This window comes from Microcaecilia unicolor, chromosome 6 (assembly GCF_901765095.1).
Source record: "Microcaecilia unicolor chromosome 6, aMicUni1.1, whole genome shotgun sequence".
NCBI lineage: Eukaryota > Metazoa > Chordata > Amphibia > Gymnophiona > Siphonopidae > Microcaecilia > Microcaecilia unicolor.
In genome coordinates, this window is record NC_044036.1 from 139,802,210 (window position 1) to 139,828,811 (window position 26,602).

A 26,602-nucleotide genomic window follows, 5' to 3' on the forward strand; every position below is an offset into this window, starting at 1 on the left:
GGAGATGTTCCCCTTCAGTTTTATTGGCGACTGATGGAGAGAATTGAACATGACCAGTGGTCCCCAGATGGCCACGGAGGAGTCAGAGGCAGGAGTCTGGTGCCATGGGCTACTCATCCCCTCACAGTGTGCAGAGAGCTTTACTCAGACCTGGGGTCTTGTATCCCTGCTCCAATGTTTTAACATTTTGTCATGATCAGTGACCTCAGACAGTCCCATCCCCAACCCAAGAATCGCATCATACCAGTAAGGTATGATTTGGACAGGACAGAGGGGCGTGTGGGCCAGATAACAGAGCTTACTGGGGCTACTAGTACTAATCATTTCTATAGAGCTACTAGATGTATGCAGTGCTGTACACATTATATGCAGGTACTTTCTCTGTCCCTAGTGGGTTCACAATCTTAAGTTTCAGTACCTGGGGCAATGGATGGTTAAGTGACTTGTCCAGGGTCACGGGGAGATGCAGTGGGAACTGAACCCAGTTCCCCAGGATCTGTCTGTTGCACTAATCATTGGGCTACTGCTCCCCTCCAGGGGTGGATTCCTTGTAGATTTGTACCACTGTTGCTCCAGTGCAAAACCTGTGCCCTCTACAAAACTTTAATAAAAGTTTCTATTTCTATATATTTGAAAAACATTGTATTTAAGTTCCTACAAAGTACTTTAAAACAGTGGTTAATGCTTGTTCTAAAATCTAATGGCCTTTTTCACTTTTCAAACTTTCAGTACCCAATGCTGGGTTATTGGAAGACTTTTTTCATATGAAATGCAGACTAGCTTGGAAATCCGATTCCAGGGCAGGTGAGTGAATTGGTGCAGGTGAAAGGTGAGATACGGACTGCTGAATGATATGATTATAGTGCAGGCAAGAGCTTTAATGTAATTACAGAGGTCTGGTGAGATTCATGTGACCCCTGGGAAGAATGATTGCGACATATGTCCTAGAGCAGGGGTTCTCAAACCAGCCTTCGGGACACACCTGGCCAGTCTAGTTTGGAAGATATACACAATAAATATGCAGAAGACAAATTTACGTGCACTACCTTCATTCTATGCAAATCTATCTCGTGCATATTCATTGTAGGTATCCTGAAAAACTAACTGGCTAGGTGTGTTCCGAGGACACCTATCCTAGAGACATGATGATTTAGCCAGAAAGTGAAGCAGGGGGTAGTTGAAGAGGCAGATAAGTTTACAGTAGCCAGAAGAATCCAAGTGTTTTCTTGAATATTGGATCCCTTTTTGTAAGTGAAGGATGAATTTGTCTTGCTGGGGATAAATCCTGGCTCTATATTCTTAAGGATCACCATGAGTCCTTAGCTAGTTTGCAGCCTGTCCTGACCTGGAACGGAGAGAGCGGGTGTCTGTGCAGGAGAACAGGTAACAGAATCCAAAGGCAGCTGTGATGTTCTGAAAACAGCTGCTTTTGGGATTCCGTTGTCTGCTCTCATGCTGTTCTGTGTCGTGGTGGATGCTTTGTGCAGGCTGGCACCTGCTATTCAAACCTAAAGGGAGACCTGGAATTTGCAACACAGTTATCACCTGGAAATGCATCCTGAAGGCTGTTCCGCTGACAAATTAATAAAAGGGCTGAGGGAAAAGGGGAGCAATTTGCCCAGATTCCACATTATACATGTTCCGTGAATCCCCAAACACAAATATTGCTGCTGTTCTATACATAGAAACGGTAGGCACAGAGGACAGTGGGAGAGAGAATAGGCCTCTGTAAGTTATAGGCCGTGCGTTCGTCCAGGTGTGAGAAAGGAGGTGATCTGAAGAAGTGGAAAACCTCTGAACTCGCCTCCTGCTCCTTTCTCTTACAAGTAGTCTAGTGTTTAGAGCAACAGGCTAAGAACAGGGGAGTCAGGGTTCAAAACCAGCCTCTCCTATTGACTCTGTGACCTTGGACAAGTCACTTCACTCCACTGCATCAGATCCAGCTGAAATGGTAAGTCCTCTTGGCAAGGAAATTTAACTTGTGAGCCTAAATATATATCACCCAGAGCTAGGATTTGGAAAAAAAAACTATTAACAAATTTTAAAAATTAAAAAAAATATATCCAAACAGGTAACATGGGTAGTACAGTACGTACTCCTAGTATGTAGGGCAAATTTGAGAAGTACTCGCCTGTACTGCTGAAACTGAATTGTTCAGGGTAAATACTGCAATTGGATTCTCCACAAAACAAGCAAGTGTGAAAACTAACGTCTTCCATGTATTGCCTGGGCACATGTTAACCATCAAGTTTCCCTCATACTGCCCTGACATTGGTACCTTAACCCTTAAAAGAGTTAGCATTGAGATATCGTAGCCCCATACATCTGCTCTTGACATTAATCCCTTCCCAAACACTGCCAGCAAACTGGTCATAGCAATCGTAACTCTGCTCAGCCTCTCAAAATATTTCTCAGCTTTTTAGTACAATGATCAGCATAACAATAAAGCTATGATAGGATCCGTCAGATACACATACCCACCTCCTCATTGGCTGAGTAGTTTAATGAGCCAAGCATTTAATATGGGGGGGGGGGGTTACGTAATCCTCGTTAATCCTTATTTGAGTCCATACTTCTCAATATATTTCACAACACTTTTTTTGTTTTATATATTTTTTTATAAAAAGATTTATTTGGAAAAGCCTTATTTTTATAATGTTTATAGCATTGTATATCAATCAAAACAGTACTTAGCTTTTAGTTTAGGTCAGATTATACACGGTGGAGACCAGTTGTCACCGACATAGATCCATGTTTCGCATTTAGCTGTTTCAAGGTAGTCTCCTAAAAGATAACTGGTCCTGGTCATGGCATTCAACTCAGTGCAGAATACATTCTTGGTAGAAGCATAACACTTACCACTCCTGGTGCTCTTTGTGGAGATTCCCATCAACCACATGAGACCCAGCTTCTTCTGCTGTAGGTGGTACAGGCCAGGAGTCCTCCCAGAGGATAGTGAAAGAATGAAGTAGTCTAAAGGGAGCCCAACAGATGCTCCTTTCTGTAGGGGGAGTGGTGTAGAAGCACCGATTTATGAGGGACGCTCATATGGATAGCCTTGTCTTAGCTACTCCCAACTAGACTGGCTGTAGGGAGAACTGATGAAGCTTGGGCTAATTCTGCTCCAATCTGTACTCTGAAACCTGAAATTGGAATACTGCAGTTACTGGAGGGGGAAGGGATGAGAGAACAGCATAGAAACTGCCAATCTGGCAGATCTCCCAGCAGGATTCAGTGCAGTTAAACCTGCAGAAACACCTGTTGGAGCCAAGGAAGGAATGAACCATTTCAACCCACACGGAACAATACAAAGTTGGAGAACAAAGCAATTACCTGTAGATTTTTAAAGAAACAGCAGACTATTTAACCTTTATAGATTCTGCTGCCCAGTCTGGGCACTTAGCAGAGGGGACCAGTGAAGCAGTTTTAAAACACTAGACAAAAGAGCCAGAAAACCAAGAAATTCAACACCGGCGGTGAGGGGCAATGAACAAAGACAAAATGTTTAATCCAAGATTAGTCACTGCCTGCTTTTCACCTGAGGAATTAATTCACCAGAGATCTCTCCATTTAAGAGAAAGCTGGGCTCAACTAGATTTAACCACTGAGGCTGTGAAACAGAGGGTTATAAACAGAAAAATGTAGGCAGATAAAGACCATATGGCCTATCCAATCTGCCCATCCATGCTATCTACTCTCCCTATTGCTTCCTTAGAGATCTTAGGTACTTTGTCCCAAGCTTTCTTGAATTCAGATACTGTTTTCATCTCCACCAATTTCACCGGGAGGCCGTTTCATAAATTCAGCATCCTTTCCTTTTATTTGTATTTGATTTTGTTGGGTTGGCTATTTTAAACCTTTTCTTTTTTGAACACACCAAGGCAATAGCTAGAACTTGAGAGATGCCAGAGAGCACAGGGGGAAGGTAATAGTACAGGTTGTTGGGGAAATCTCAGCTGGAATATTGTGTCTGGTTTGGGAGGCTACACCCTCAAAAGGTTCTGGACATGAAGTCAAGCCAGACAAAGGCTACCAAAAGTCCTATGAGACCAGATTTAAATATCTATTTCCCCTACAGGAAAGAAAAAGAGAGGGACAACACAGAAAACTTTTTATCTGATAGGATATTTTTGATCAATGCTTCCCAATTTTTATCCAACATGACCCCATTTTAAAACTTGAAAATCCACAGGACCCTACATATCAACCAAGGCAAAATAGCAGACCACTCACCACCTGCCCAGAAGCCTTCCATTCCTTTCCTCCCCCAGTCAAGAGCAACAGTCACCTTGGGGCCTGTGAGTAAGTGCTTGCGGATCAGCTTTAGGATGGATTTCTTGCCTAGTAAGAAGTCCATATAGGAGGAAGGTGTCATTAAGTCCATATTGATTGCCACAGCCAGTTGCAGGTTGAGGTTGGTTGAAGATGGGAAGAAGAGACGGTCCATGTGGGGATAGCAGCCCTGTTTCTTTTCACCCCATTTGGGGTCACAGCTCAGAGTTTGGAAAGCACTGCTCTGGAAGATGAGGTCTTAATACAAGACCCCAAGGGAATAGATTCAAGAGCAACAATAGGTATATTTCCTCATGGTGGTTCTTGCATGAAATGCCTTCAGTGGAAGTTGTGAAGGCAGAAGGACTAAGAATTGTCTATTAGATTGTAAGCTCTTTGAGCAGGGACTGTCTTTCTTCTATGTTTGTACAGCGCTGCGTATGCCTTGTAGCGCTATAGAAATGCTAAATAGTAGTAGTAGTAGAGGGCCTGAGATAAGCACAAAGATCCCTAGTGTAGAATATTAACTAAGGTCCTGCCATTTCAATAGACAATAACTTGGCCAGACTAGAGGGTCCCTGTGGTTTTTATCTGCCATTACTTTCCAAGATGCTCCTTAGCTATCTGTAATGGCTTCCCACTCATGTTATCAACCTAGATGCTAATTTCAATATAATTTGCTTATCTTGCACCTGTAAAAAAGCCCCAATTCACATTTTAGAAATGTGATTGAACCTATAGAGAACAATATGCATTTAGGACAGAGGTTACTACTACTACTATTTACCATTTCTATAGCGCTACAAGGCGTACGCAGCGCTGCACAAACATAGAAGAAAGACAGTCCCTGCTCAAAGAGCTTACAATCTAATAGACAAAAAAAAGTAAGCAAATCAAATCGATTAATGTGTACAGGAAGGAGGAGAGGAGGGTAGGTAGAGGCGAGTGGTTACGAGTCAAAAGCAATGTTAAAGAGGTGGGCATTCAGTCTAGATTTAAAGGTGGCCAAGGATGGGGCAAGACGTAGGGGCTCAGGAAGTTTATTCCAGGCGTAGGGTGCAGCGAAACAGAAGGCGCGAAGTCTGGAGTTGGCAGTAGTGGAGAAGGGAACAGATAAGAAGGATTTATCCATGGAGCGGAGTGCACGGGAAGGGGTGTAGGGAAGGACGAGTGTGGAGAGATTCTGGGGAGCAGCAGAGTGAGTACATTTATAGGTTAGTAGAGGTTGCCTTGTTTTAATGTTTAAATCTTTTTATTGACTGAAAGATCAATACAAACGAGGTTGCCTTGTTTTAATTTAGCATTTTATTTAACTTACTACTTGATTTTTGTTAACTAGATCAGAGGGTCCCTGGTCAGTTGGATTTTCAGGATATCCACAATGAAAGAAATGTGAATGCAAATCTATCTCATTAATATTCATTGTGGATATCCTGAAAACATGACTGGTTATGGGGTCCCCTGGGGCAGGTTTGGGATCTTTTAATTTAGTTGACAAAAATCAGGCAGTAAGTTAAATAAAAGCAAAATAATTAAACAAGGGACAATATTGCCTGTTATTTTTCTGTGTGGTATTTACTGTCTGTGTTGGGTGGTGATTCTTCCATCCCCTGATAGACCTGATGCACCGTTACGTCCCCTTTTGTATTGACTAAGAATGAGAAATGTTAAGTCACACAGCTATGTACAATGCCAGGGCTTGTTATGTGGTCCTTTTACTAAGGTGTGTTAAATCTGTTAGAGTACTTTAGTAAAAGGACCTCAGTATTACTTAACCCTCCATGGCCTTAGGTACAAACATAGATTTGTAAGACTTCTGGCATCAGAAAAATACTTAGGCCTCTGTTTCCAAAGCCGCACGGCAATTCTGACACAGCCCAATTAAAGTGAATGGGTTGTGTCAGCCTTACTGCGCCACTAGCACGGCTTTGTAAACAGAGAGGTTAGTGTATATGAATGTAACTCACCTTGAGCTACTACTGCAAAAGGTGTGATCTAAATCTAAATAAAATAATAAATGAACAAATAAAAAATATAAGAATCAAATTTAATAAAAATAGAATAAAAAATATAAAAATAAAAAATATAATTTTAATAAAAACTGAAGAAAATGTATATGAATTTTTTTTTTTTTTTTTTTGCAGAAGGTATAATTCTGCTTTGGCAGTGGTTGTGATGTAATTGTCTCTCCCAGTGGAACTGTGTGACAGGTTGTTACTTCCCTCCCTGTATTGTACCAGCCTTCAGTCTTGGTCAAACAGCCAGGAAGGGTCCATCCTCATCTCATAGCTCAGAACCTCCATGGCTCGTAGCCTGTGTGGTCTAGCTGGTTTTAGATCCTGCTTCTTTTGAACAGTGTGTTCTATACACTGATGACACTTTGTAAATAAGAGCTCCTGACTGCTTTTAATTCCTGACCAGTGCATCTCTTGGAAGGTGGAGCGAATGCTAGTGCTTTCAACATGGAAAAAAGAGATCACTATTCTCTTTCTGAAAGAAAGAAGTAGTTTCAGAGTTAGGGTCCATCTCTGCATATTTCAGAGGGTGGAGTTTTCTCTTTTATAAATACGATCCATGTCTTAAACCTACTGCATTAGTTTGGGCTGGTCTTTTTCACTTCCCTTTTGATTTTTTCATGAATTATGGTGACGCCACTAAATTATATTTAGGGCTTCTATTCTTAGAGTGTTTATAAATTTTAAATTTGTGTTTATTTTCCAGCTAATTAAGAGGTCTTTTTACTAAGCTCCATTAAGGCACTAGTGCACGCCTAACACAGCAAATAAACTGCCTAACATGGGAAAGCATCTCATATTAGTCTTAGAATGTCCGCGCAGTAAACATTTCTTTGGAATGTTTTCGGAGGCGTGTCAAGGACAAAGAGTGGGCGTTCCTGCGCTAACCCGTTAGTGCATCATTACTGCGTGTTAACTGGCTAGCGCATGGATAACACGGGAGCCAGTACTGTCTACAACATATGTGATGCTAAGTGCTCATGTGGGAATTTTTTTTTTATGGTCATGCGCTAATGACAGTCATTAATGGAAAAAAAATACAGAAAATCAGAGTTCTTTGGCCACGGTAAAAATGGCCTTAATGTGTGGGAAAGACCCACCCAAGGGTGCACTAAGGACCACAGCTTTGTAAAAGGACCCTTAGGAGTTCTTTGAGGGTACAAAAATTAGGCTGTATTGATGGTTTCATCTCACAGGTACCATTGCTGGCAATTTTTTTCTGGTGGAATCAAATATATACATGCAGTGACATAGCCAGACAGCCACTTTTGGGTGGGCCTGAGGCCAAAGTGGGTGGGCACAAAATTTTCTCTGCCCTGCCCTACCCTACCCTACCCTAGATACATTAACTAACTAATGAGGATCCTCACACTCTGTCAACTGAAGACCTTTTCTCAAGGTGGCCAGAATTCCCTTTTACCAAGCTTGGCAGGCTAAACCACTGACGCCGGCACCCCATGCATGCTTAGTTTTTGGTGGCTCAGGAACTTGGTAAAAGGGAGTTTTGGCCATCTTTGGAAGAGGTTCTCGGCTGGGGATGCTTGGGGATCCCCACCAGCTATTCAGCAAGCATTAGGAGCCGTGTTAGACATGCTAGAGCCCAGGTCAGAAAATAAAGGAAGGCCCCCTCCCTTCCTAATCCCCTCTCCTCCCTGCTTCCCCTCCAATTTTCCACACCTGCCATTACTATCACACCAACAGACCCTCACCAAATACAGAACAAGGGATCACAAATTAGAAATACAAATATGTGGACAAATTTTGTACTGGGAACCCCAAGAACATAAACTTAGCATGTACTGCAACACTCGGGAAATAAAAACAGAAATGAATTTCCTTTTCTACTGAACACAATACAAAGTCATTTGCTATTCACATTTCCCAAAGCTAACGTATTCCTTTTAAAACATTCAGAATTAAATGGGGGGGGGGGGGGGGTTCTACCTTTGTGGTCTAGCCATCCAGTTTTTCTTTTCTGCTTTCCTGTCGTCTGCTAATACTCCTTCAAGGGGCTGCTGTTCATTTGTCTTTTCTCCTGTCTATTCCCTCACTACACCTGCCTCAGACATATTGATCCTTCCTTTTTAGCTCTTTCCTCTCTTTTTTTTTTTTGTTTCTTTTCTGCTTCTCTGTTAACTCAATTTTCACTCTCTCCCACCCTTCTCCTTTTTTACTATTCAGCTACCTATCAAATTTCCTTCTTCTCTCACCCACTAGCTGTTCCATTCCCCATCTCACTCCTTCCCCAGCCCTCCATTTCCTTTCATCTTTAATCTACTTCTCATTACCATGTTTTTACCCCTGTAATCTATCCTATCATTCATTTCCTTGCCACCCCCTCCTGGCCTCTCCCACATGGTTCCACCATTTCCAGCGTCTTTCTCCTTCCACCCTTCTAGCCTAGCATCTGTCCCCTCTTTCGCCCCTCCCCTCCCCACTCTCGTAGCCTGACATCTCCCTGTCCCTTTTCTCCTCTTCTGCCCTGTTCCCCATGGTACTTCTCCCTCTCTCCATCACTCCATTCTACTCCTAGAGCCAACATCTCCCTCTTTCTCTCACCTCCTGTGTACCTCACACTTCCTCTCATCCACCCCCATGTCCAACATCTTTCTCCCTCCCCCCCATGCAACATCTGTCCCTTCCTTTCTTCTACTATCATGCCCAACATTTCTCTCTATCCCCCATACACCATCTGTCCCTTCTCTCCACCCCTATGTCCAACTTTTCTTCCACTCTTGCCCCTCTCCCCTCTCCATGCAGCATCTCTCCCTCTCTACCACCCTCATATGAAAGATTTCTTCATCCCTCTCCCTTTGCTGCATCGATCCCTTCCTCCCCTTCATCCCATGTTCAACAATTCTCCCGCTCACCCCTCTCCCTCCTTGCAGCATCTTTCCACCCACCCCTAGCTTAAAGGGAACAGTGATTACCAGGCAGAGATCTTTAATTGGTAGTGGTCCTGGTTTGTGGAATCAGCTGTCACACGATATACAAGATATTAAATGTTATCCTTCTTTTAGGAAGGCAGTTAAATGTTACCTCTTCACACAAAACCTAGCGGGTATATAGATTAGAGACTGAATGTCTAGCAATATTAGAAAATGACTGGATAGTTTATTGTAAATTGGGGGGGGGGGGGCTGTCTCAGGATTTGCTTTCTTTTACTCTGTGATCCACCTTGAGCAGATTGGTAAAGGGAACATCTTACTTACTCCGCTGCCAAAAGATGCTAAGAAAGTACAATTGACCTAACCAATTATCGCCCAGTAGCATCTATTCTGCTCATAACCAAACTCATGGAGGGAATAGTGACAAAACAACTCTCACTGAATACCTAAATTAACACTCAATTCTGCATGAGTCTCAATCAGGATTTCGGTCAAATCACAGCACCGAAACTGTACTAGTGTCCGCAATGAACTCATTCAAACAAGCAATAGCAAGTGGTAACAACATACTCCTCCTTCAATTCGACATGTCCAGCGCCTTCGACATGGTTAATCATAGAATACTATTACATAAATACTTCGGAGTAGGAGGTACAGTTCTCAAATGGCTCAAAGGATTCCTGACCTTAAGATCATACCAAGTAACAACGAACGCGGACATATCACCCCCATGGATACCCGAATGTGGAGTTCCCCAAGGATCCCCCCTCTCACCAACTCTCTTCAACCTAATGATGATACCTTTAGCCAAACTTCTAGCCAATCAAAACCTCAACCCCTACATATACGCAGACGATGTCACGATTTACATCCCGTTCAATCAAGATCTAAACAAAATCAACCAAAGCCTCCAAATCATGCACTCCTGGGCAGATGCATTCCAGCTCAAACTCAACGCAGAAAAAAACACAATGTCTTGTACTCACTTCTCAACACAACACAAACAATTACTCCACCATAACCACACCATACTGTTCTCTCCCTGTCTCACAACATCTGAAAATTCTTGGGGTTACCATTGATCGAAACCTCACACTCGATGCCCACGTGAAGAATACGACGAAAAAGATGTTCCACTCCATGTGGAAACTCAAAAGAGTAAAACCTTTCTTCTCGAGATACATCTTCCATACCCTGGTACAGTCAATGGTAATAAGTCATCTGGACTACTGCAACGCACTGTACGCTGGCTACAAAGAACGGACTATCAAAAAAACTCCAGCCCAGAATACCACAGCCAAACTCATATTTGGAAAACTAAATATGAAAGTGCAAAACCCTTAAGAGACTTCACTGGCTCCCACTCAAGGAACGCATTGCGTTCAAGATATGCATGATTGTACACAAAATCATTCACGCAGACGCCCCAATCTACATGCTAAACCTCGTGGACCTGCCTCCCAGAAACGTCATAAGATCAGCCCGCAAATTTCTCAATCTGCACTTCCCCAGCTGTAAAGGATTAAAATACAAGCTGACCCATGCCACCACCTTCTCTTACATGAGCACGCAGTTGTGGAACGCATTACCTACAGCCCTGAAAACCATTGACGAAATAACTAATTTTCGCAAATCTCTGAAGACACATCTCTTCAACAAGGCCTACAAAGAGAACCCATAACTTTACAAAACTACCTCACCAACCCACCCAGCTATTAAAGTCCACCTTCTATACTTGCCTGCCTAACACCTTCCTTCTCTCTTCCATTACTTAATCTTAGTACATTACTAATTGTATCTGATATCCTGGAATGACTATGTCTTACCAAAACTCTGTAAGCCACATTGAGCCTGCAAATAGGTGGGAAAATGTGGGATACAAATGCAATAAATAAATAAAGTGAAATAGAAATGTCCACATTAGATTAGATTAGCAGTTTCCTAGTTAGTGATGTTCCTTGGGTGGCTGCCACCTGGGGCGGATCACCGCTAACCCCCCCCCCCCCCCCCCCCCCCGGGTGCATTGTTCTTACCTCCTGGGGTGCTGGAAGCAGCCGTGAGGCTATCTGCTGTGCCAGTTCCCTGCCCACTGTACCCTGGAACAGGAAGTAACATCAGAGAGAACAGGGAACCGCGGAGCCGACAGCCGCGCTGCTGCTCACTGCCCCCACCCTCGGTATGCCACTGTTCCTAGTGGATTTAGGACTGGTAGGTTTTTAGTTCAGGCTTTTGCTACAGGCAAGAGAAGATCAGTTTCAACCATTTTCGTACATCACAGTTCTTTTTTTCCAAACAGCATGTTGCAGAACTTGCCAAATCAGATTGTCCTACTTTTAAACTGAATGTTTTTGGGGGGGTTTTCTGTAAGAAAAGGAAACCACAGGCGAAGTGGCTGGGTAGAAAGAACCTTCCCTTTTGATGAGTAATACAACAGCACGGATTAAATATTTCATTATTTACTAGTTTAAAAAAAGACATCTAGCCTAAGAGACTGAAAAGAAAATCCTGACCTGGACAAGTCATTCTCCTGCCCCCTCAACTTTGCCACAGTCATCCACACTCTTAGATCCTAAGTGGGGTTCTGATTTGGGGTTTTATTCCAGTGGGGATACTAGGTCGGCTGCCACCTGGGGCGGATCACCGCTGCGCAACCCCCCCCCCCCCCCCCGGGTGCAGCGGCCTCCATCCCCTCAGGGTGCAGTACGACACCCCCACCCCCGGCACAATGACACCCCCCTCCCCGGCGCATCAAGCCCCCCCCCCCACCGGGTACATTCTTGGCTGCTGGAGGGTGCAGAGAGCAGCTGCACACCTGTCGGCTCCACTGGCTCCCTGCTCCCTCTGCCCCGGAACAGGAAGTAACCTGTTCTGGGGCAGAGGGAGCCAGTGGAGCCGACAGGCAAGCACGGCTGCTCTCTGCACCCTCCAGCAGCGTGCACCTGGGGCGGACCGCCCCCACCGCCCCGCCCTTGGTACGCCACTGTTTTATTTGAAACCCTCCAATAAAACATCCCAGTACAAAAATTAAGCAAAATAAGGGTTGATATTCAGAACCAGAGAGGCTACTGGCTGTTTAAATCGCTTGTCCGGGGCATATTCAGTTACACTTAACTGGACAGTGCCGCTGAGTATAACCAGTTAGTACCTTAGCCAAAGTCAGCTATTTTATGGGTGGTCTGGGGGCAGAGGCAGCACTTGTGTGGTTAAATGCTGATAGCAAAAAATGACCACATAAAACACAGCCCTCGCGGAAATAGGAAGTTACATCAGAAGAGGGCGGGACACAGTGAGGTAAGGCCCGCCCGAGGCGATCTGCCACTTTCTCACAGAAGGCGCTGCAGAGGGTATGGATAGCTTGAGGAGGGATCTAGCGAAACTTGAATGGTCCAGGAATTGGCAACTAAGATTCAATGCTAAAAAATGCAGGGTCATGTATTTGTGCTGCAGAAATCCAAGGGAGTGGTATAGTACAGGGGGTGAAGTGTATGAAAGAAGAACGAGATTTGGGGGTGATCGTATGTGGTGATCTTAAGGTGGCCAAAAAGGGAGAAAAGATGATGGCCAAAGCCAGAAGGACATACAGGTGCACAAGGAAAGGAACGGCCAGCAGGAAAAGGAGGTGATAGCGCCTTTATATAAGTTTCTGGTGAGGCCCCATTTAGAATATTATGTGCAATTCAAAAAGAAATAAACAGGGTGGAGTCGGTCCAGGGGGCAGCTAGGTCAGTGGTCTCTGTCATAAAATGTACGGGGACAGACTTATAGACCTCAATATGCATATGCTGGAGGAAAGGCGGGAGAGAGGGGATACAATAGAGACGTTTAAATACCTCTGTGGCATTAATGTACAGGAGGCGAGTCTATTTCAATTGAAGGAAAACTCTGGAATGAGAAGGCATAGGATGAAGTTAAAAAGTTGTAGGCTCAGGAGTAATCTAAGGAAATACTTTTTCACAGAAAAGGGCGGTGGATATATGGAACAGCCTCCCAATGGAGATGGTGGAGACAATTGTATCTGAATTCAAGAAAATGAAGGACAAGTACATGGGAGAGGAGATAGTGGATGGTTCATTTGGCTTATATTTGCCATCATGTTTCTCTGTTTCTACTTATATCTTCTGATAGTGCCATCTTTTGCTGATCCCTGACCTGAGGAAGGAGGTTCAGGCCTTCAAAAGCTTGTCATAAAATGTATGAAATTAGTCCAATAAAAAAAGTGTGTATGTATATATATATCTACTATAATAAAACTCACCCTCAACGTTCTGAGGACACTGACGTCAGTGAAGCCAAGCCCTGACTTCCTTCAAAAAGGTTCGAAGGTTCATGGTGGTGAAGCCACCAAAATCGCTCTGGGCCCCACCCTCGAGGGCGGAGCAATGGCAGAACAACGAAGGGGTTGGCAGGGAGGGAGGCAGGGGGGGGGTGGGAAATCGCTCCGGGCCCCGCCCTCGCGTCAAATGTCATGACGGGGGCGGAGCAATGGAAGAATAACGAAGGGGTTGGCCAGGGAGGGAGGGAGGGGTGTTGGCGACAAACACCTTGCTAGCGCCCGTTTCATTTGCTCTGAAACGGGCCTCTTTTACTAGTGTGTATGTATATATATATATATATATATATATGTTGTGTTTTATTTCTATTGTTAGTAGTACTACTACTACTAAACATTTCTAGAGCGCTACTAGGGTTACGCAGCACTGTACAAAATAAACAAAGAAGGACGGTCCCTGCTCAAAGGAGCTTACAATCTAAAGAACGAAATGTCAAGTTGGGGCAGTCTAGCTTTCCTGGGTAGAGGTATAGAGGTTAGTTGCCGAAAGCAACATTGAAGAGGTGGGCTTTAAGCAGAGATTTGAAGATGGGCAGGGAGGGGGCCTGGCGTATGGGCTCGGGGAGTTTGTTCCACGCGTGGGGTGAGGCGAGGCAGAAAGGGCGGAGCCTGGAGTTGGCGGTGGTGGAGAAGGGTACTGAAAGGAGGGATTTGTCTTGAGAGCGGAGGTTACGGGTAGGAACGTAAGGGGAGATGAGGGTTGAGAGGTAAGGAGGGGCTGCAGATCGAGTACATTTGTAGGTTAGTAGCAGAAGCTTGAATTGAATGCGGTACCTGATCGGAAGCCAATGATGTGACTTGAGGAGAGGGGTGATATGAGTGTATCGGTTCAGGCGGAATATAAGACGTGCAGCAGAGTTCTGAACGGACTGAAGGGATAGCTGGCTAAGTGGGAGACCAGTGAGGAGTAAGTTGCAGTAGTCAATGCGAGAGGTAACGAGAGAGTGGATGAGAGTATGGGTGGTGTGCTCAGAGAGGAAAGGGCGGATTTTGCTAATGGAGGTTCAGGCCTTCAAAAGCTTGTCATAAAATGAAATTAGTCCAATAAAAAAAATGTATATGTGTGTGTGTATATGTATATATATATATATATATATATAATATAGTGTTTTATTTCTATTGTTAGCCTGGATAAAGCGGTAGGGTAGCCGTGTTTGTCCATTTTTTAAGGTAATAAATAGAAATAAAACAAAGAAAAAAGTAAGATGATACGTGCACAGGAGGTGAGTCTCTTTCAATTGAAAGGAAGCTCTGGAACGAGAGGGGCATAGGATGAAGGTGAAAGGGGACAGACTCTGAAGTAACCTGAGGAAATACTTCACAGAAAGGGTGTTGAATTTGTGGAACGGATTCCCAGTGGAAGTGGTGGAGACAAACAGTATCTGAATTCAAGAGAGCTTGAGACAAGTACATAAGATCTCTGAGGGATTGATTGGGAGAGTAGATGACATGGATGGGCAGACTGGATAGGCCACATGGTCTTTATCTGCCTACATTTTTCTATGTTTTTTTATGATACCTTTTTCATTGGACTAATTATATATTTTTTGATTAGCTTTCGAAGTTAACCCTTCTTCAGATCACAAAAAAAGGTATATTCTTACTTCCTTCTCTTTGTTTTGTTTCTATTTATTATTAGTCTAAATAGTACAGTTGGAGATGTGTTCTAATGAAAATAGATTGGATTCTGAGGAAACAAGATGAACACATTTAAAACCAGCAGGGAGAGGAGATGAGAGATGGCAGAGGAAGTGAAGCCAGTACCAGCTGAAGCAGAATTTCTCTGTGGCTTTTTGACTGCCAGGGGAAGCCCAGCCCTGCCGCAAATGCTTATTATCTGAAAGCCATGAACAGCAGCCACCATGACAAGAACCCAACTTTGCTTTTCTGACTCCACCTGAAATTCTGTAGCCCTGTCCTGCCAATGGGAGAAGTTTAAAAAGTTTGTGTTTCTTACCTGCATTGGAAACGGGATACAGACCTTAGCAAAGGAGAAACCAGAATAGTCCTGTTGCTTAGGATGGACACTGGACACTGACTTTAAAGTTTTGTACTGCCTTTCCGAGATCTCAGCAAAACAACCAAAGCAGTTTACAAATGTGCCTAAGCACCAGAAGAAATCCACCATACAAAATGCACATAAAACATTGAGGGGGTCTTTTACTAAAGCTTAGCTCGAGTTATCTGCAGCAGGGCCCAAAGGAGCAGGAGTGGGATTTGAACCCAGCTCAGCCTCTGCTCTCCTTCCTAACAAATCCTCTTTTTTTTTTTTTTTTTTCCTTGGCTAAGCAGAGGATTTCAATGGATTGTCCACGATGAAGCTTAGATCTTTTTCCTGAGTGTTGATTCCTAATTGAATTTGGCTTTGTGGAACTGTAATGTGGATTATCCTTCCTTCCCTATATGCATCACTTTCCACAGGTCCTCATTAAATTTGATCTACCATCTGGATGCTGAGTTTCCCAAGATCCCAGGTGTAGGCAGAAATAATGATAGGGAGGACAGGGTCTTATGGAAATCATCTCTATGGTTTTGCTGGTTGTGTGCTTCCGTTGTTGAGCTATGCTCATATTTTTGCCATATACATTGCTTCAGATTTTTCAAAAGACAGGTTATCTACCAAACATTTTAAATTTCTACCATCTGGCTTATTGATGAAAACAGACGGGAAAATCCCCGCATAACTATCTTAATACAGTCGCTCTCAGCTATAGTGGAGGTGTGTGATTTACTGTATGTTGAACATAAAACTGCCATTTTTTTAAAAAACAAAAAATTATCCCGTGTCCAAGAAGCTTTTAGCAAGTTAGACTCCTTTACCTGTACTATTGTCCCATAAGTGTCTCAAATTTCCCATCTGGAGAATGAAATCATACCAACCTGTAAGAAAAACACCATATGCCTCTTTCTTTGGGACGAATTAATTACTTAGGACATCAGCAGCTTGTTCTTTTCTCCTATTGATATAGAAGTATGAGCAAATAGCTTTTTTTTTTTTTTTTTTACCTTGGTGCCATTGTATCCGTGCTGTAAACTCTGCACCTGCAGAAAAATAACAAATTGTGAACTCTGCTAATTTCTGATTTCTCTGGAAAATTTGTGTTTTTTTAAAACACTTTTTATTTAATAATTTTCAATTATACAATCACATCCAATAAATGCAGTTCTTACAAAGCAGCAGTAAGCCCAATGCAGGCTTACCCACTCGCTAAACAGGAAGTAACGCCAGGCTACTTCCCACCCCCCAGCACGCCATCAAGTGCTGTCATATCCAGCGTCGGAGTGTAGCCAGCAGTAATCAGGCAGCGCTGCCTGGCAGTGGCATAGCAAGGGCGGGGGGCGGTGGGAGCAGTCCGCCCCGGGTGCATGCTGATGCTGCTGGAGGGTGCAGAGAGCAGCCGCGCGCCTGTCGGCTCCGCTGGTTCCCTGCTCCCTCTGCCCCGGAACAGGCTACTTCCTGCCCCGGGGCAGAGGGAGCCAGAGGAGCGGACAGGCGCGCGGCTGCACTCTCCAGCAGCCAAGAATGCACCTGGGGGGGGGGGGGGGGGCTTGATGCGCCGGGGAAGGGGCGTAGCTACGGGTGGGCCTGGGTTGGCCCAGACCCACCCAATTTCAGCTCTGGCCCGCCCACCCACTCTTCTTCCAGGCCCGCGCCAGCCCCAGCTCCCATTGCCGGCCACTGCTGCTTTTCCTGTTGAGCAGCAGGGCTGGCGCTACAAAAAGAAGAAGCGCTCAGCTGACTGAGCCGAGCGCTAATGCGGCAAAAAATGTTTTAAAAAAAAACGCGGCACTGCAGGCAGCCTCGAAGCATTGGCTGCTGGCTCTGCAGGCTCCTCCCGTCTCTTACGTCACTGCCCCTGGAGCGAAACAGGGGCAGTGACGTAAGAGACGGGAGGAGCCTGCAGAGCCAGCAGCCAATGCTTCGAGGCTGCCTGCGGTGCAGCGCTTCTTTTTTTTAACATTTTTTTTGCGGCGTTAGCATTGGCACTCTGCTCAGTCAGCTGAGCGCTTCTTCTTTTTGTAGCGCCGGCCCTGCTGCTCAACAGGAAAAGCAGCAGTGGCTGGCAATGGGAGCTGGGGCTGGTGGGCCTGAATCGGGTGGGCCTGAATCGGGAGAGGGAAAACGGATGGCAGGATGGGGAGAAAGAGGGAAAACGGAAGGATGGCAGAGACAGGGGAGAGACTGGAAGGATGTGGAGAGAGAAGGGACACTGAACAGAAAAGGGTAGAGAGATACACTGGTTAGAAGGAGGGAGAGAGACATTAGATGGAAGGATCAGGAGAGAGGGTAGATGGGGAGAGAAAGAGGGAAGACGCTGGATGGAAGGGTAGGGAGAAAGAGGGGAGACTACTGGAAGGATGGGGAGAGAGAGGGGAGATGCTGGAAGGATGGGGAGAGAAAGAGGAGAGCTGCTGCATGGAAAAGGGGAGTAGTGAAAGATTGGAGAATAAGAGGAAGGGGCATGGGGAGAACAAGGGTGAGAAAAATGAAAAGCCATAAGTAGATGAAGGAATTAAAGAATGGATAGTAAGAATGAATTAAATCTGGACACAGAGAGAGGCAGAAAAATTATTGAAGAAAGCAAAGAAAAAGGAGAGAAAAATGACAAATGGCCAGGAAACCCTGGCAGAAGAGTTAAGCGAAAACGAAGGAAAGCAGAATCTAGAGACTGGGAGCAACACAATTAGAAAAAGTAAATGGCCATACAACAAAGGTAAAGAAAATAATTTTATTTTTAATTTAGGATAAAGTAATATGGTGTTAATAAAGTTTCAGAGACCAATACTTCCTTCCTTAGGTCAGGAGAGGATACTGTAACAGCATTATACTGACCTGAGGCAGGAGGTTTTGGCCTCTGAAAGCTCACTGAAAAGGATTAGGCTATTAAATAAATTGTCTGAAATCGGATGCACTGAAAAGCAGCACTTTACCCTGTGTGACAAATGCATCTGAGTGTGACTAAATTTTGCTTGGGGGGGGGGGGGGGGGTAGAGAGAAACTTTTGTGCCCACCCACTTTGGGTTCAGGCCCACCCAAAATTGGCAGTCTGGCTACGCCACTGCGCCGGGGAGAGGGTGTCGTGCTGCACCCTGTTAAAAATCACCTTTTTTAATTGCCCTATTTGATTTAGGAGCTGAGATTCTGCTGGTGGTTAGGAATATGTATATATTATATATGTATTCATTGTGTGAATGTTTCAGTTCTTTCCTATACAACATTGTAGCTTCTTTCCTCTTTTTAATATTTGATATCTGATTTGTAAACCACTTTGATTTGCATTGCAATGATGGCAGTATATCAGGAATAAATAACCTAATCTAATTTTATCATAGGGCATTAGGGGGCCCTTTTACTAAACTGCGTAGGCGCCTATGCGTGCCCGACACGCACCAATTTGGAGCTACCACCCAGTTACTGCATGGCCCTTGCGGTAATTTCAATGTAGGCGCGCATCTGCTACACGCATCTGAAAAATATTTTTTTCTTTTCTGACGGGCGGCAGCTACGTGCATCAAGTGGCATTGACTCGCGTAGACCATTGCCTTCCGGTTACCGCGTGAGACCTTACCGCTAGGTCAATGGCTTGAGGTGAGGTCTCAGACCCAAAATGGATGTGTGGCAATTTTCATTTTGCCGCACGTCCATTTTCGGCAACAACAACAAAAAAAAAAAGGCTTTTTTTTGTAGGTGCGCTAAAAAATAATTCTGCACGCGCCCAAAACATGTGTCTACACTACCGCAGGCCATTTTTCAGTGCACCTTAGTAAAAGGACCCCTAAGCTAATGAGAGGCATCAGCACATATAAGGGTAAATTCAATAAATGGTGCCAAATTTTACGCTCCAGAATGATGCACACTGAATGTGATTTCTAGAATGACAGGTCCATACAGAAATTTTGTTCTAGAATTACCTCAAAGGCAGCTGAAAAGGTCATGTCTAACTGTAGGCAGTTAGGTGTGGAAATGATAGTAATGTGTAACCTGCGCGTCTAACCTCCTGACACATCCCTGGGGACACTCAATGAAATTACAATGGAAATCGTTTTAAAACAAATAGGAGGAAATATTTTTCCACTGAAAAATAGTTAAGCTGTGGAATTTGTTGCTGGAGGATGTGGTAACAGCAGTTAGCATATCTGGATTTTAAAAAGGTTTGGACAAGTTCCTGGAGGAAAAGTCCATAGTCTGTTTCTTGATGGACATGGGGGAAGCCACTGCTTGCCCTGGGTTTGGTAGCATGGAATGTTGCAATGTCTAGTCTTATGTACCCATGTCCGCACCCCCTTTGAAGTTGCATAGTAAGACAGTAGATGACGGCAGATAATACCAACACATACTTATGCACCGCCCATGACACCCAAAGCCAAAGTACCCGGCCTGCAAAAAAAATGCAGCTACTTTTAAAGAGGTCATTTTGGACATAAGTAGTTTGTTGCATCCCTGTGGGACGCTTTTACCAAGCTTCAGTAACAGGTGCCCTGCGGGAGTGTCGGCACATGGATTTGTCACATGCCGAGACCCCTTTTACCACAGCGGGTAAGAGGCAAAAAAAGGAAATAGTTCTGCGGTAAGTGCACAGTTCCCATGTGGCTGTTTCCAGGGGCAGCCCTTATCGCCACCTATTTAGGAGGCTCTTGTACTAACCTGGTGGTAAACCCCAGCACAAAAAATATATATTTTCTGTCGCACCGGAAACGGTGTGCAGTGAGGGTGGAGCTACCGCTGGCTCCTGCGGTAGGTCGGCAGTAGTGCTGGATTGGCATGAACCAACGCCGTGGTAGCTCTACCGTGGCATTGCAAAAGGGCCCCTAAATTATTAAATACTGAACACCCCCATATCACATAAAAGTGAGTATATCTTTGTGTCCCTTCTTTTTACACAGTTATACTTAAACATACAAAATGCAGTTCCATATGCTCCAATCTCTTAAAACTACCCCCATTTATAGGTTTGTGTGTGTTTATGCATGTAGATATACACACCGGTCTCATACACTCTCTCGGTCTCACAGAGAGTCTGTGTATCGCGCACATACTCTCACACACACGTTCTCTCTCTCACACACACTGTATCAGTGTGAAACACACACTCTCTCACGCTCACTGTGGCTCACATACACACTCGCACACACTCTCATTCTCACACACACTCTGAGATACACTCGCACCCGCACACGCTCTCTCTCTCACAGACACACTCGCACCCACACTCTCTCAAACATACACACTCTGAGGAAAACCGTGCTAGCGCCCATTTCATTTGTGTCAGAAACAGGCCTTTTTTACTAGTCTCTCTCTCTCATCTCTATCTATATATATATATACTGTGTTTAAAAAAAAAGCTTGTTTTCTGCACAACTCTTTCAAAACTTGACTAATTTCAATAAAATGTAGAATATATCTACCTCACCTAAAAGACGTCGCCACCACCTAGCAATTATCATCATGATACGCACTGATTCCATTTTGCTTTAAACATAAGGCAGTCAAGAGGCTCTGATAGACTCATGCAAGAGTTTCCAGAAAAGAGGTGGAAGAGGGTAAGTGTAGGGATATATCTTTTTGAAGAAATTGAGATACGGGCTCGACTGATTGCCAGTCGGGAAACGGCAGGGCCCGATCAATTCAGACTGAAGAAAACATTGTGACAGTTGAAGAACCAGGTAGTGAAGTGATGTCATTTAGGTGAGGTGGCTGGCATGAGTGTAGGCTTATTGCAAATTTATTCAGGATGATATATTCCAAGAAACTAACTCAACTCAACTCCCCGCGATTCCACTTGATTCTTATCGTAATTTTACTACAGTGATTCAAGCAGTTGACTTGATGCCACTAATGGGACCACCCAACCTACTATTTCCACAAGTACCCATACAAATTCTAGTTATTCCTATCATTTTCCTAACCCTACCTTACAACTGTCAATCCCTCTCCTTTATCTTGTAACCAGCCTCTTGTACTTTCCCTTTGTTCTATGTAAGCCACAATAAACCTACCAATCGGTGGGATAATGCGGGATACAAATGTAATAAATAAATATTCCAAAATGTATTGAAACTGGTCAAGTTTTGACAGAGTTATGCAGGAAACAAGCTTTGTATAGTTTTGGTTTTTTTGAAACAGTGTATATAGATATTATATAACTACATGTAAAACCAGTTTAATATTTAGAAATGGCGCTTCAGTTCTATATTTCTACAGCATTGTGCTGGGAAGGGGTGGTGTTGGGGGATCATGACTGGGCGCTGCCTAGGAGCCTGAAAACAGAAGACTCACCTGGGGTGTCTAATTGCCTCACACCAGCCCTACCTATCTGACAAGCGTAGAAGAAAATGAGATTTTCCAGAGATGGTACTAGAATCCTGTGCTGCGGGATGGCAGAGCACCAGTTGCTCTGACATCCTGCTGGGGACACTGACATCAACTTAAATCATTTGTTGTTTGTTTAGCTGAATTTTAAAGCAACGTTTCAATATAACTGGACCAACGACCATTGAGATCTACAGTCTTAGTTTTAATACAGCGGGTAGCTATCATTTTCTTTCCTCCTTTGGGGCAATCAGTGAGTGATGTTACCAAGCACCTGGGCTCTGTGGGACAGTGTGTGATGTCATCATTATTATTATTTTTTTTTATTTCAATGAGGTACTTTATTGAAACCACAAAAGTGAAAGACAATAAACAGGTGAACACTGACAGAAGAGTCACATTACACAAAGTGGATCAACTAAACAAGTATAACTCTAGCTGAAACACGTTCAAACCCTCCAAATGGACAGTTCAAATTAATATACGTTTAAGGAGCATAATTAGCAATATGTCTCGTTTTACACAGTTTTTAGTATTCTCCCCCCTCTACAATTCTACATAAGAGGGGGGTGGGGAGGAGAGAAAAATAGAGAAGGTGTATGACATCATTATGAGCCTGGAACTCTTTTGGGGGCAGGTTGTGATGTCATTATTATGGGCCTGAGACTTGCATTGTTGTCACTAAGAACTTGAGGTTCCCAAATGAACCTCGTTCGTAAAAGAGAGAAAATTTATAGAGATGATTTGGAAGATCAGTAAAGTTCTGTCAATGTTTTTTCCTGCTGTTTTAAGAGACATTCTTGCAGGATCTTCCTCAGCTAATAGTTTTCCTAACTATGGGCCCTTTTACCAAGCTGCAGCAAAAGGAGGCCTGTGCTGCCGTCGACGCGTGTTTTTCACGCACACCGAGGCCCCCTTTTACCACAGCAGGTAAAAGGAAAGTCTCTCTCTTTCCTGCAGGAAATGACCATGCAGCCATTTCGGTGGGGGAGAGCCCTTACTGCCACCCATTGAGGTGGCAGTTAGGGCTCCCGCGCTAACCTGACGGTAACCGGGCAGCACACAGGGTACACTCCGCAAATACCACTGCTGAGGTAGCTCGGCAGTAACTCCTATTTAACGAGTGGTAACCCCGTGTTGGACTTAACGCTGCTTAGAAAAGGGGCCTTATGTTACTGGAAGAGTTAGTGGATCCCTCACGCACAAAGTTATACCTACTCTATTAAGGCTTTCACTTTCTTAATTTTCCCCATGAGCCATTCTTTTCTTATTTTCACAGTCATTTGCAGGGGCATAGCCAGACCTCGGCGGGAGGGGAGTCCAGAGCCCGAGGTGAGGGGGCACAGTTTAGGCTGCCTCCCCCAGCCGCTGACCCCACCACCGCCACTGGGATGTGCACACAGGGAGTCAGGACTCACAGAAACAGATCAGCGAAGGTGCCGGAGACCGGCGCAGAAGAAGGCTTTGGCTGGCGGGGGTTGGGGACCCCCGCCAGCAATGGTACCAGGCAGTGGTGGGAAGGGGAATTGAAAGTGGCTGGGGAGGGTCAGCGGCAGGAGGGGGGGCAGCGCTAAATCTGTGGGGGCCCACGCCCCTGTGGCCCCACCTAGCTATGACCAGGTGTCAGTGGCGTTCCTAGGGGGGCTGACAGCCGGGGTGGATCGCCGATACGCCCCGCCCCCCGGGTGCACACCGCTGGGGGGGGGGGGGGGTGCCACACGCCTGCTGACTCTTCGTTTTCATGTTCCCTCTGCCCCAGAACAGGAAGTAATCTGTTCCGGGGCAAAGGGAGCATGAAAACGAAGAGCCGACAGGTGCGCGGCACCCCCTCAGCGGCGTGCGCCACTGCCAGGTGTATATAGCACTTCAGACACTAAAGTAGACAGTCCTTGCTTACAAACAAGAAACACAGACAGAACATGTTGGAGCATGATCTTTGGGCTAAAACCATAGGGTTAATTATCCCCTGCCTCGCCTTCTATCAGGGCCCACACTGTGTTTCAACCTTCTCCACCTTTAACTACACCGATCTAGGGGCACCGGATCTCACAGCTGCCTAGCATTTCCTTTTCTCTGCATGCTTGCCAGATAATGATCAGCTGCCTAACAGACAGCCTGTATGCAAAACAGGAACCTGTACAACGTTCACTCTTTTTTTTTTTTCTTCCTGCTCTACGTGCCCTGCAGCCCTTGGTCAAAGGACTGCCAGTCATATATGCTTCCTAACTGCAACCACATGGCAGTGCCAGGTATGTTACACAATCACTGCCACTCCAACAGCCTCCTCTGCTCGTAGCCCCGATTAAGACATGACCCCCCCCCCTCTCTCTATCTATATATAAAGTCTATCTGAAGGAACTGCTCCTCTCTCCTCGTTTTCTGTTTTTATGTTCAGTACTCCAGTAACAGATGTACCCTGCAGTACCTTTTGTTCCAAGGCACTAAGTGGAGGGAAGATCCTGTGTCCTGGTAGATGCAGGATTTCCGCTTGTGCTAAGGGCAATACAGCGTGAAGCTCTCAGGTACCAGCTACCAGTTCCACCACTGGGCACCAGTTCTAAATGTTACTGTAGTTCAGAGCTGGATTTAAGATTTTGGTAGCCATAGGCAACAGCAGATCGCAGAGAGTGGGGATCCAGGAAGGGGGTTGGAGATCTCAAAGATTGAGAGGCAGAAGAGGAGCAGAGGAAGGCTGTAGTGGCATAGTGCTGCCCCTTTGAAGTGGCAAGTTCACATTGCACTACATCAAGAGGGATTAGGCTCTTTAGCGGCTTCAGACTCTGGCACTCTAAGCATTTTCCTGTGTTACCTATCCCTAAACCCAGGGCTGCTGCAGTCTGCATTAAATTTCCCATTTATGCCAAACTTTCTTTATAAACCATTAGCACCAAGTTTGCAGACTTATAGGATGCAAAATTTCAAAGCCTGTTTTGTACATATTAAACATTATCAGATAAAGAAAAAAAACTCTAAAAAGTTCTCTAAGACCTGCACAAGCCAGCTTTAATTTCTCCAAATGCAGAGGGTTTCCCCATAGCTCCTGCTCTCTAGATTTGTCCAGATATTAATATAAGGGAGACTCTCCCATCTCATGCACTTGCAACAAGCCCCCTCCGTCTGTCTCTCAGCTGAAGTGATCCTTTGTTCAGAAATCAGCTTCATGAGACATCACCTGATGTGGGTCAATATAAAGTCACTTTAAGCAAAAGGAGATGAAGGGGGTCATAACTCACCAGCATTCCTTTTCTCTGCTCTACCTGTCTTGGGAGCTCCAAAGTCTTCTGTTCTTCAGCACACAGACACACAAATACTTCCCTCTCTCTCTCCTCCCTCCCAACGGGAAAAAAAAACTCAGTCTTCCAATCAGAGGCAGATCAAACCCATCTCATTTACAAACTTCCTCTTTCTGAGGACTTGCAGGCATTTTCACTTTTGATATGATGCCAGCTGTGCAAGTCTGGACCTTCCTCTCTTTCTTTGAAGGTTTTTTCCTATGCCCAAGCTGGGCAGTGGTTCTGGATGGCCTGAGCTGGTGTTGCTGTATTAGGAAAATTTCTTGCATTTCTCAGCAGGGGGCAGTTTGGGTGAATGCTGTCCCTCTAGGTCCCTCTTCTTCCCATTTCTTCAAGCAGTGTCAGGTGCTAAGAGAGGGTTCAGCAGTCAGAGACTGCCACATCAGCCTAGACAAAGAGCACCATCTCTCCCCTCCTCCCATACCCACACACCCACTCCTTACTCATACACACTCCTCCTGTGCCATACTTCTCAAACATTTCATATGTAATGACTCTGAAACACACACATACTCTCTTCTCCTGTGCACTGCTTCTCAGATAGTTCGTATGTAATTAGGCGTATAGTCTCTCTCTCTCTCTCTCTCTCTCTCTCTCTCTTCTCCTTTAAAACAAATAGGAGAAAATAATTTTTCACTCAAATAATAGTTAAGCTCTGGAACTCATTGCCAGAGGATGTGGTACAGCGGTTAGCGTATCTAATTTAAAAAAAAAAGTTTGGACAAGTTCCTGGAGGAAAAGTCTGTAGTCTGCTATTGAGATATAGATATGGGGGAAGCCACTGCTTGCCCTGGGATTGGTAGCATGGAATGTTGCTACTATTTGGCATTCTGTCAGGTACTTGTGACCTGAATTGGTCACTGTTGGAAGCAGGATACTGGGCTAGATGGGCCACTGGTCTGACCCAGTATGGCTATTCTTATGTCATTCTGTGCTCTGCTGCTCAGACACTTCATATGTAATGATTAAATCAACAATGAATGTGATGTAAAATACTTGATCATGGTCTTTGTTTGGCGTTTCTAGGACATAGACCATAGAAGTCTGCCTGACCCTCTCCTTATGAAAGTCTGCCCAGCACTGTCCTGAGGTTCCAGCCACTGTAACACAGTAAATGACAGCAGATAAAGACCTGCACAATCCACCCAGTCTGCCTGATGAGGGTGTGCAGGTTAAACTCCAGATTTTTTCACTCGACTAATCATTAAGCTCTGGAACTGTTTGCCGGAGGAGGTGGTAACAGTGGTTAGCGTATCTGGGTTTAAAAAAGGTTTGGACAAATTCCTGGAGGAAAAGTCCAGAGTCTGCTATTGAGACAGACATGGGAAGCAACTGCTTGCCCTGGGATTTGTAGTATGGAGTGTTGCCACGATTTGGGTTTCTGCCAGGTACTTGTGATCTGGCTTGGCCACTGATTGGAAAACATGATACTGGGCTAGATGGACCACTGGTCTGACCCAGTATGGCTACTCTTAGGTTCTTATCAAATACCT

At 44.7% G+C, this 26,602-nt stretch overlaps 2 protein-coding genes across 3 annotated transcripts in view; one reads left to right on the forward strand and one right to left on the reverse strand.

Moving 5' to 3' along the window:
- The window catches only part of LOC115472146, a 30,605-nt gene extending 5,498 nt beyond the window's left edge, over positions 1-25,107 (reverse strand). Inside the window, exons 1-2 of the mRNA XM_030206291.1 lie at positions 25,050-25,107; positions 2,860-3,001 (exon numbers count right to left, since the gene is read on the reverse strand). Of these exons, the coding sequence (XP_030062151.1) occupies positions 2,860-3,001; positions 25,050-25,055 (148 nt within the window). The 5' untranslated portion in view covers positions 25,056-25,107. The remainder of the gene's footprint in view (positions 1-2,859; positions 3,002-25,049) is intronic.
- NDUFAF3 (NADH:ubiquinone oxidoreductase complex assembly factor 3) overlaps positions 1-26,602 on the forward strand; it is a 77,908-nt gene that overhangs the window by 12,309 nt on the left and 38,997 nt on the right. Inside the window, exon 1 of one of the 2 annotated variants that reach the window (XM_030206289.1) lies at positions 23,999-24,065. The exons of the other annotated variant lie outside the window; for it this stretch is intronic. The gene's annotated coding sequence lies outside the window, so the exon portion shown is untranslated. Of the gene's footprint in view, positions 1-23,998; positions 24,066-26,602 lie in introns of those variants that run through there. 2 annotated transcript variants of the gene reach the window in all.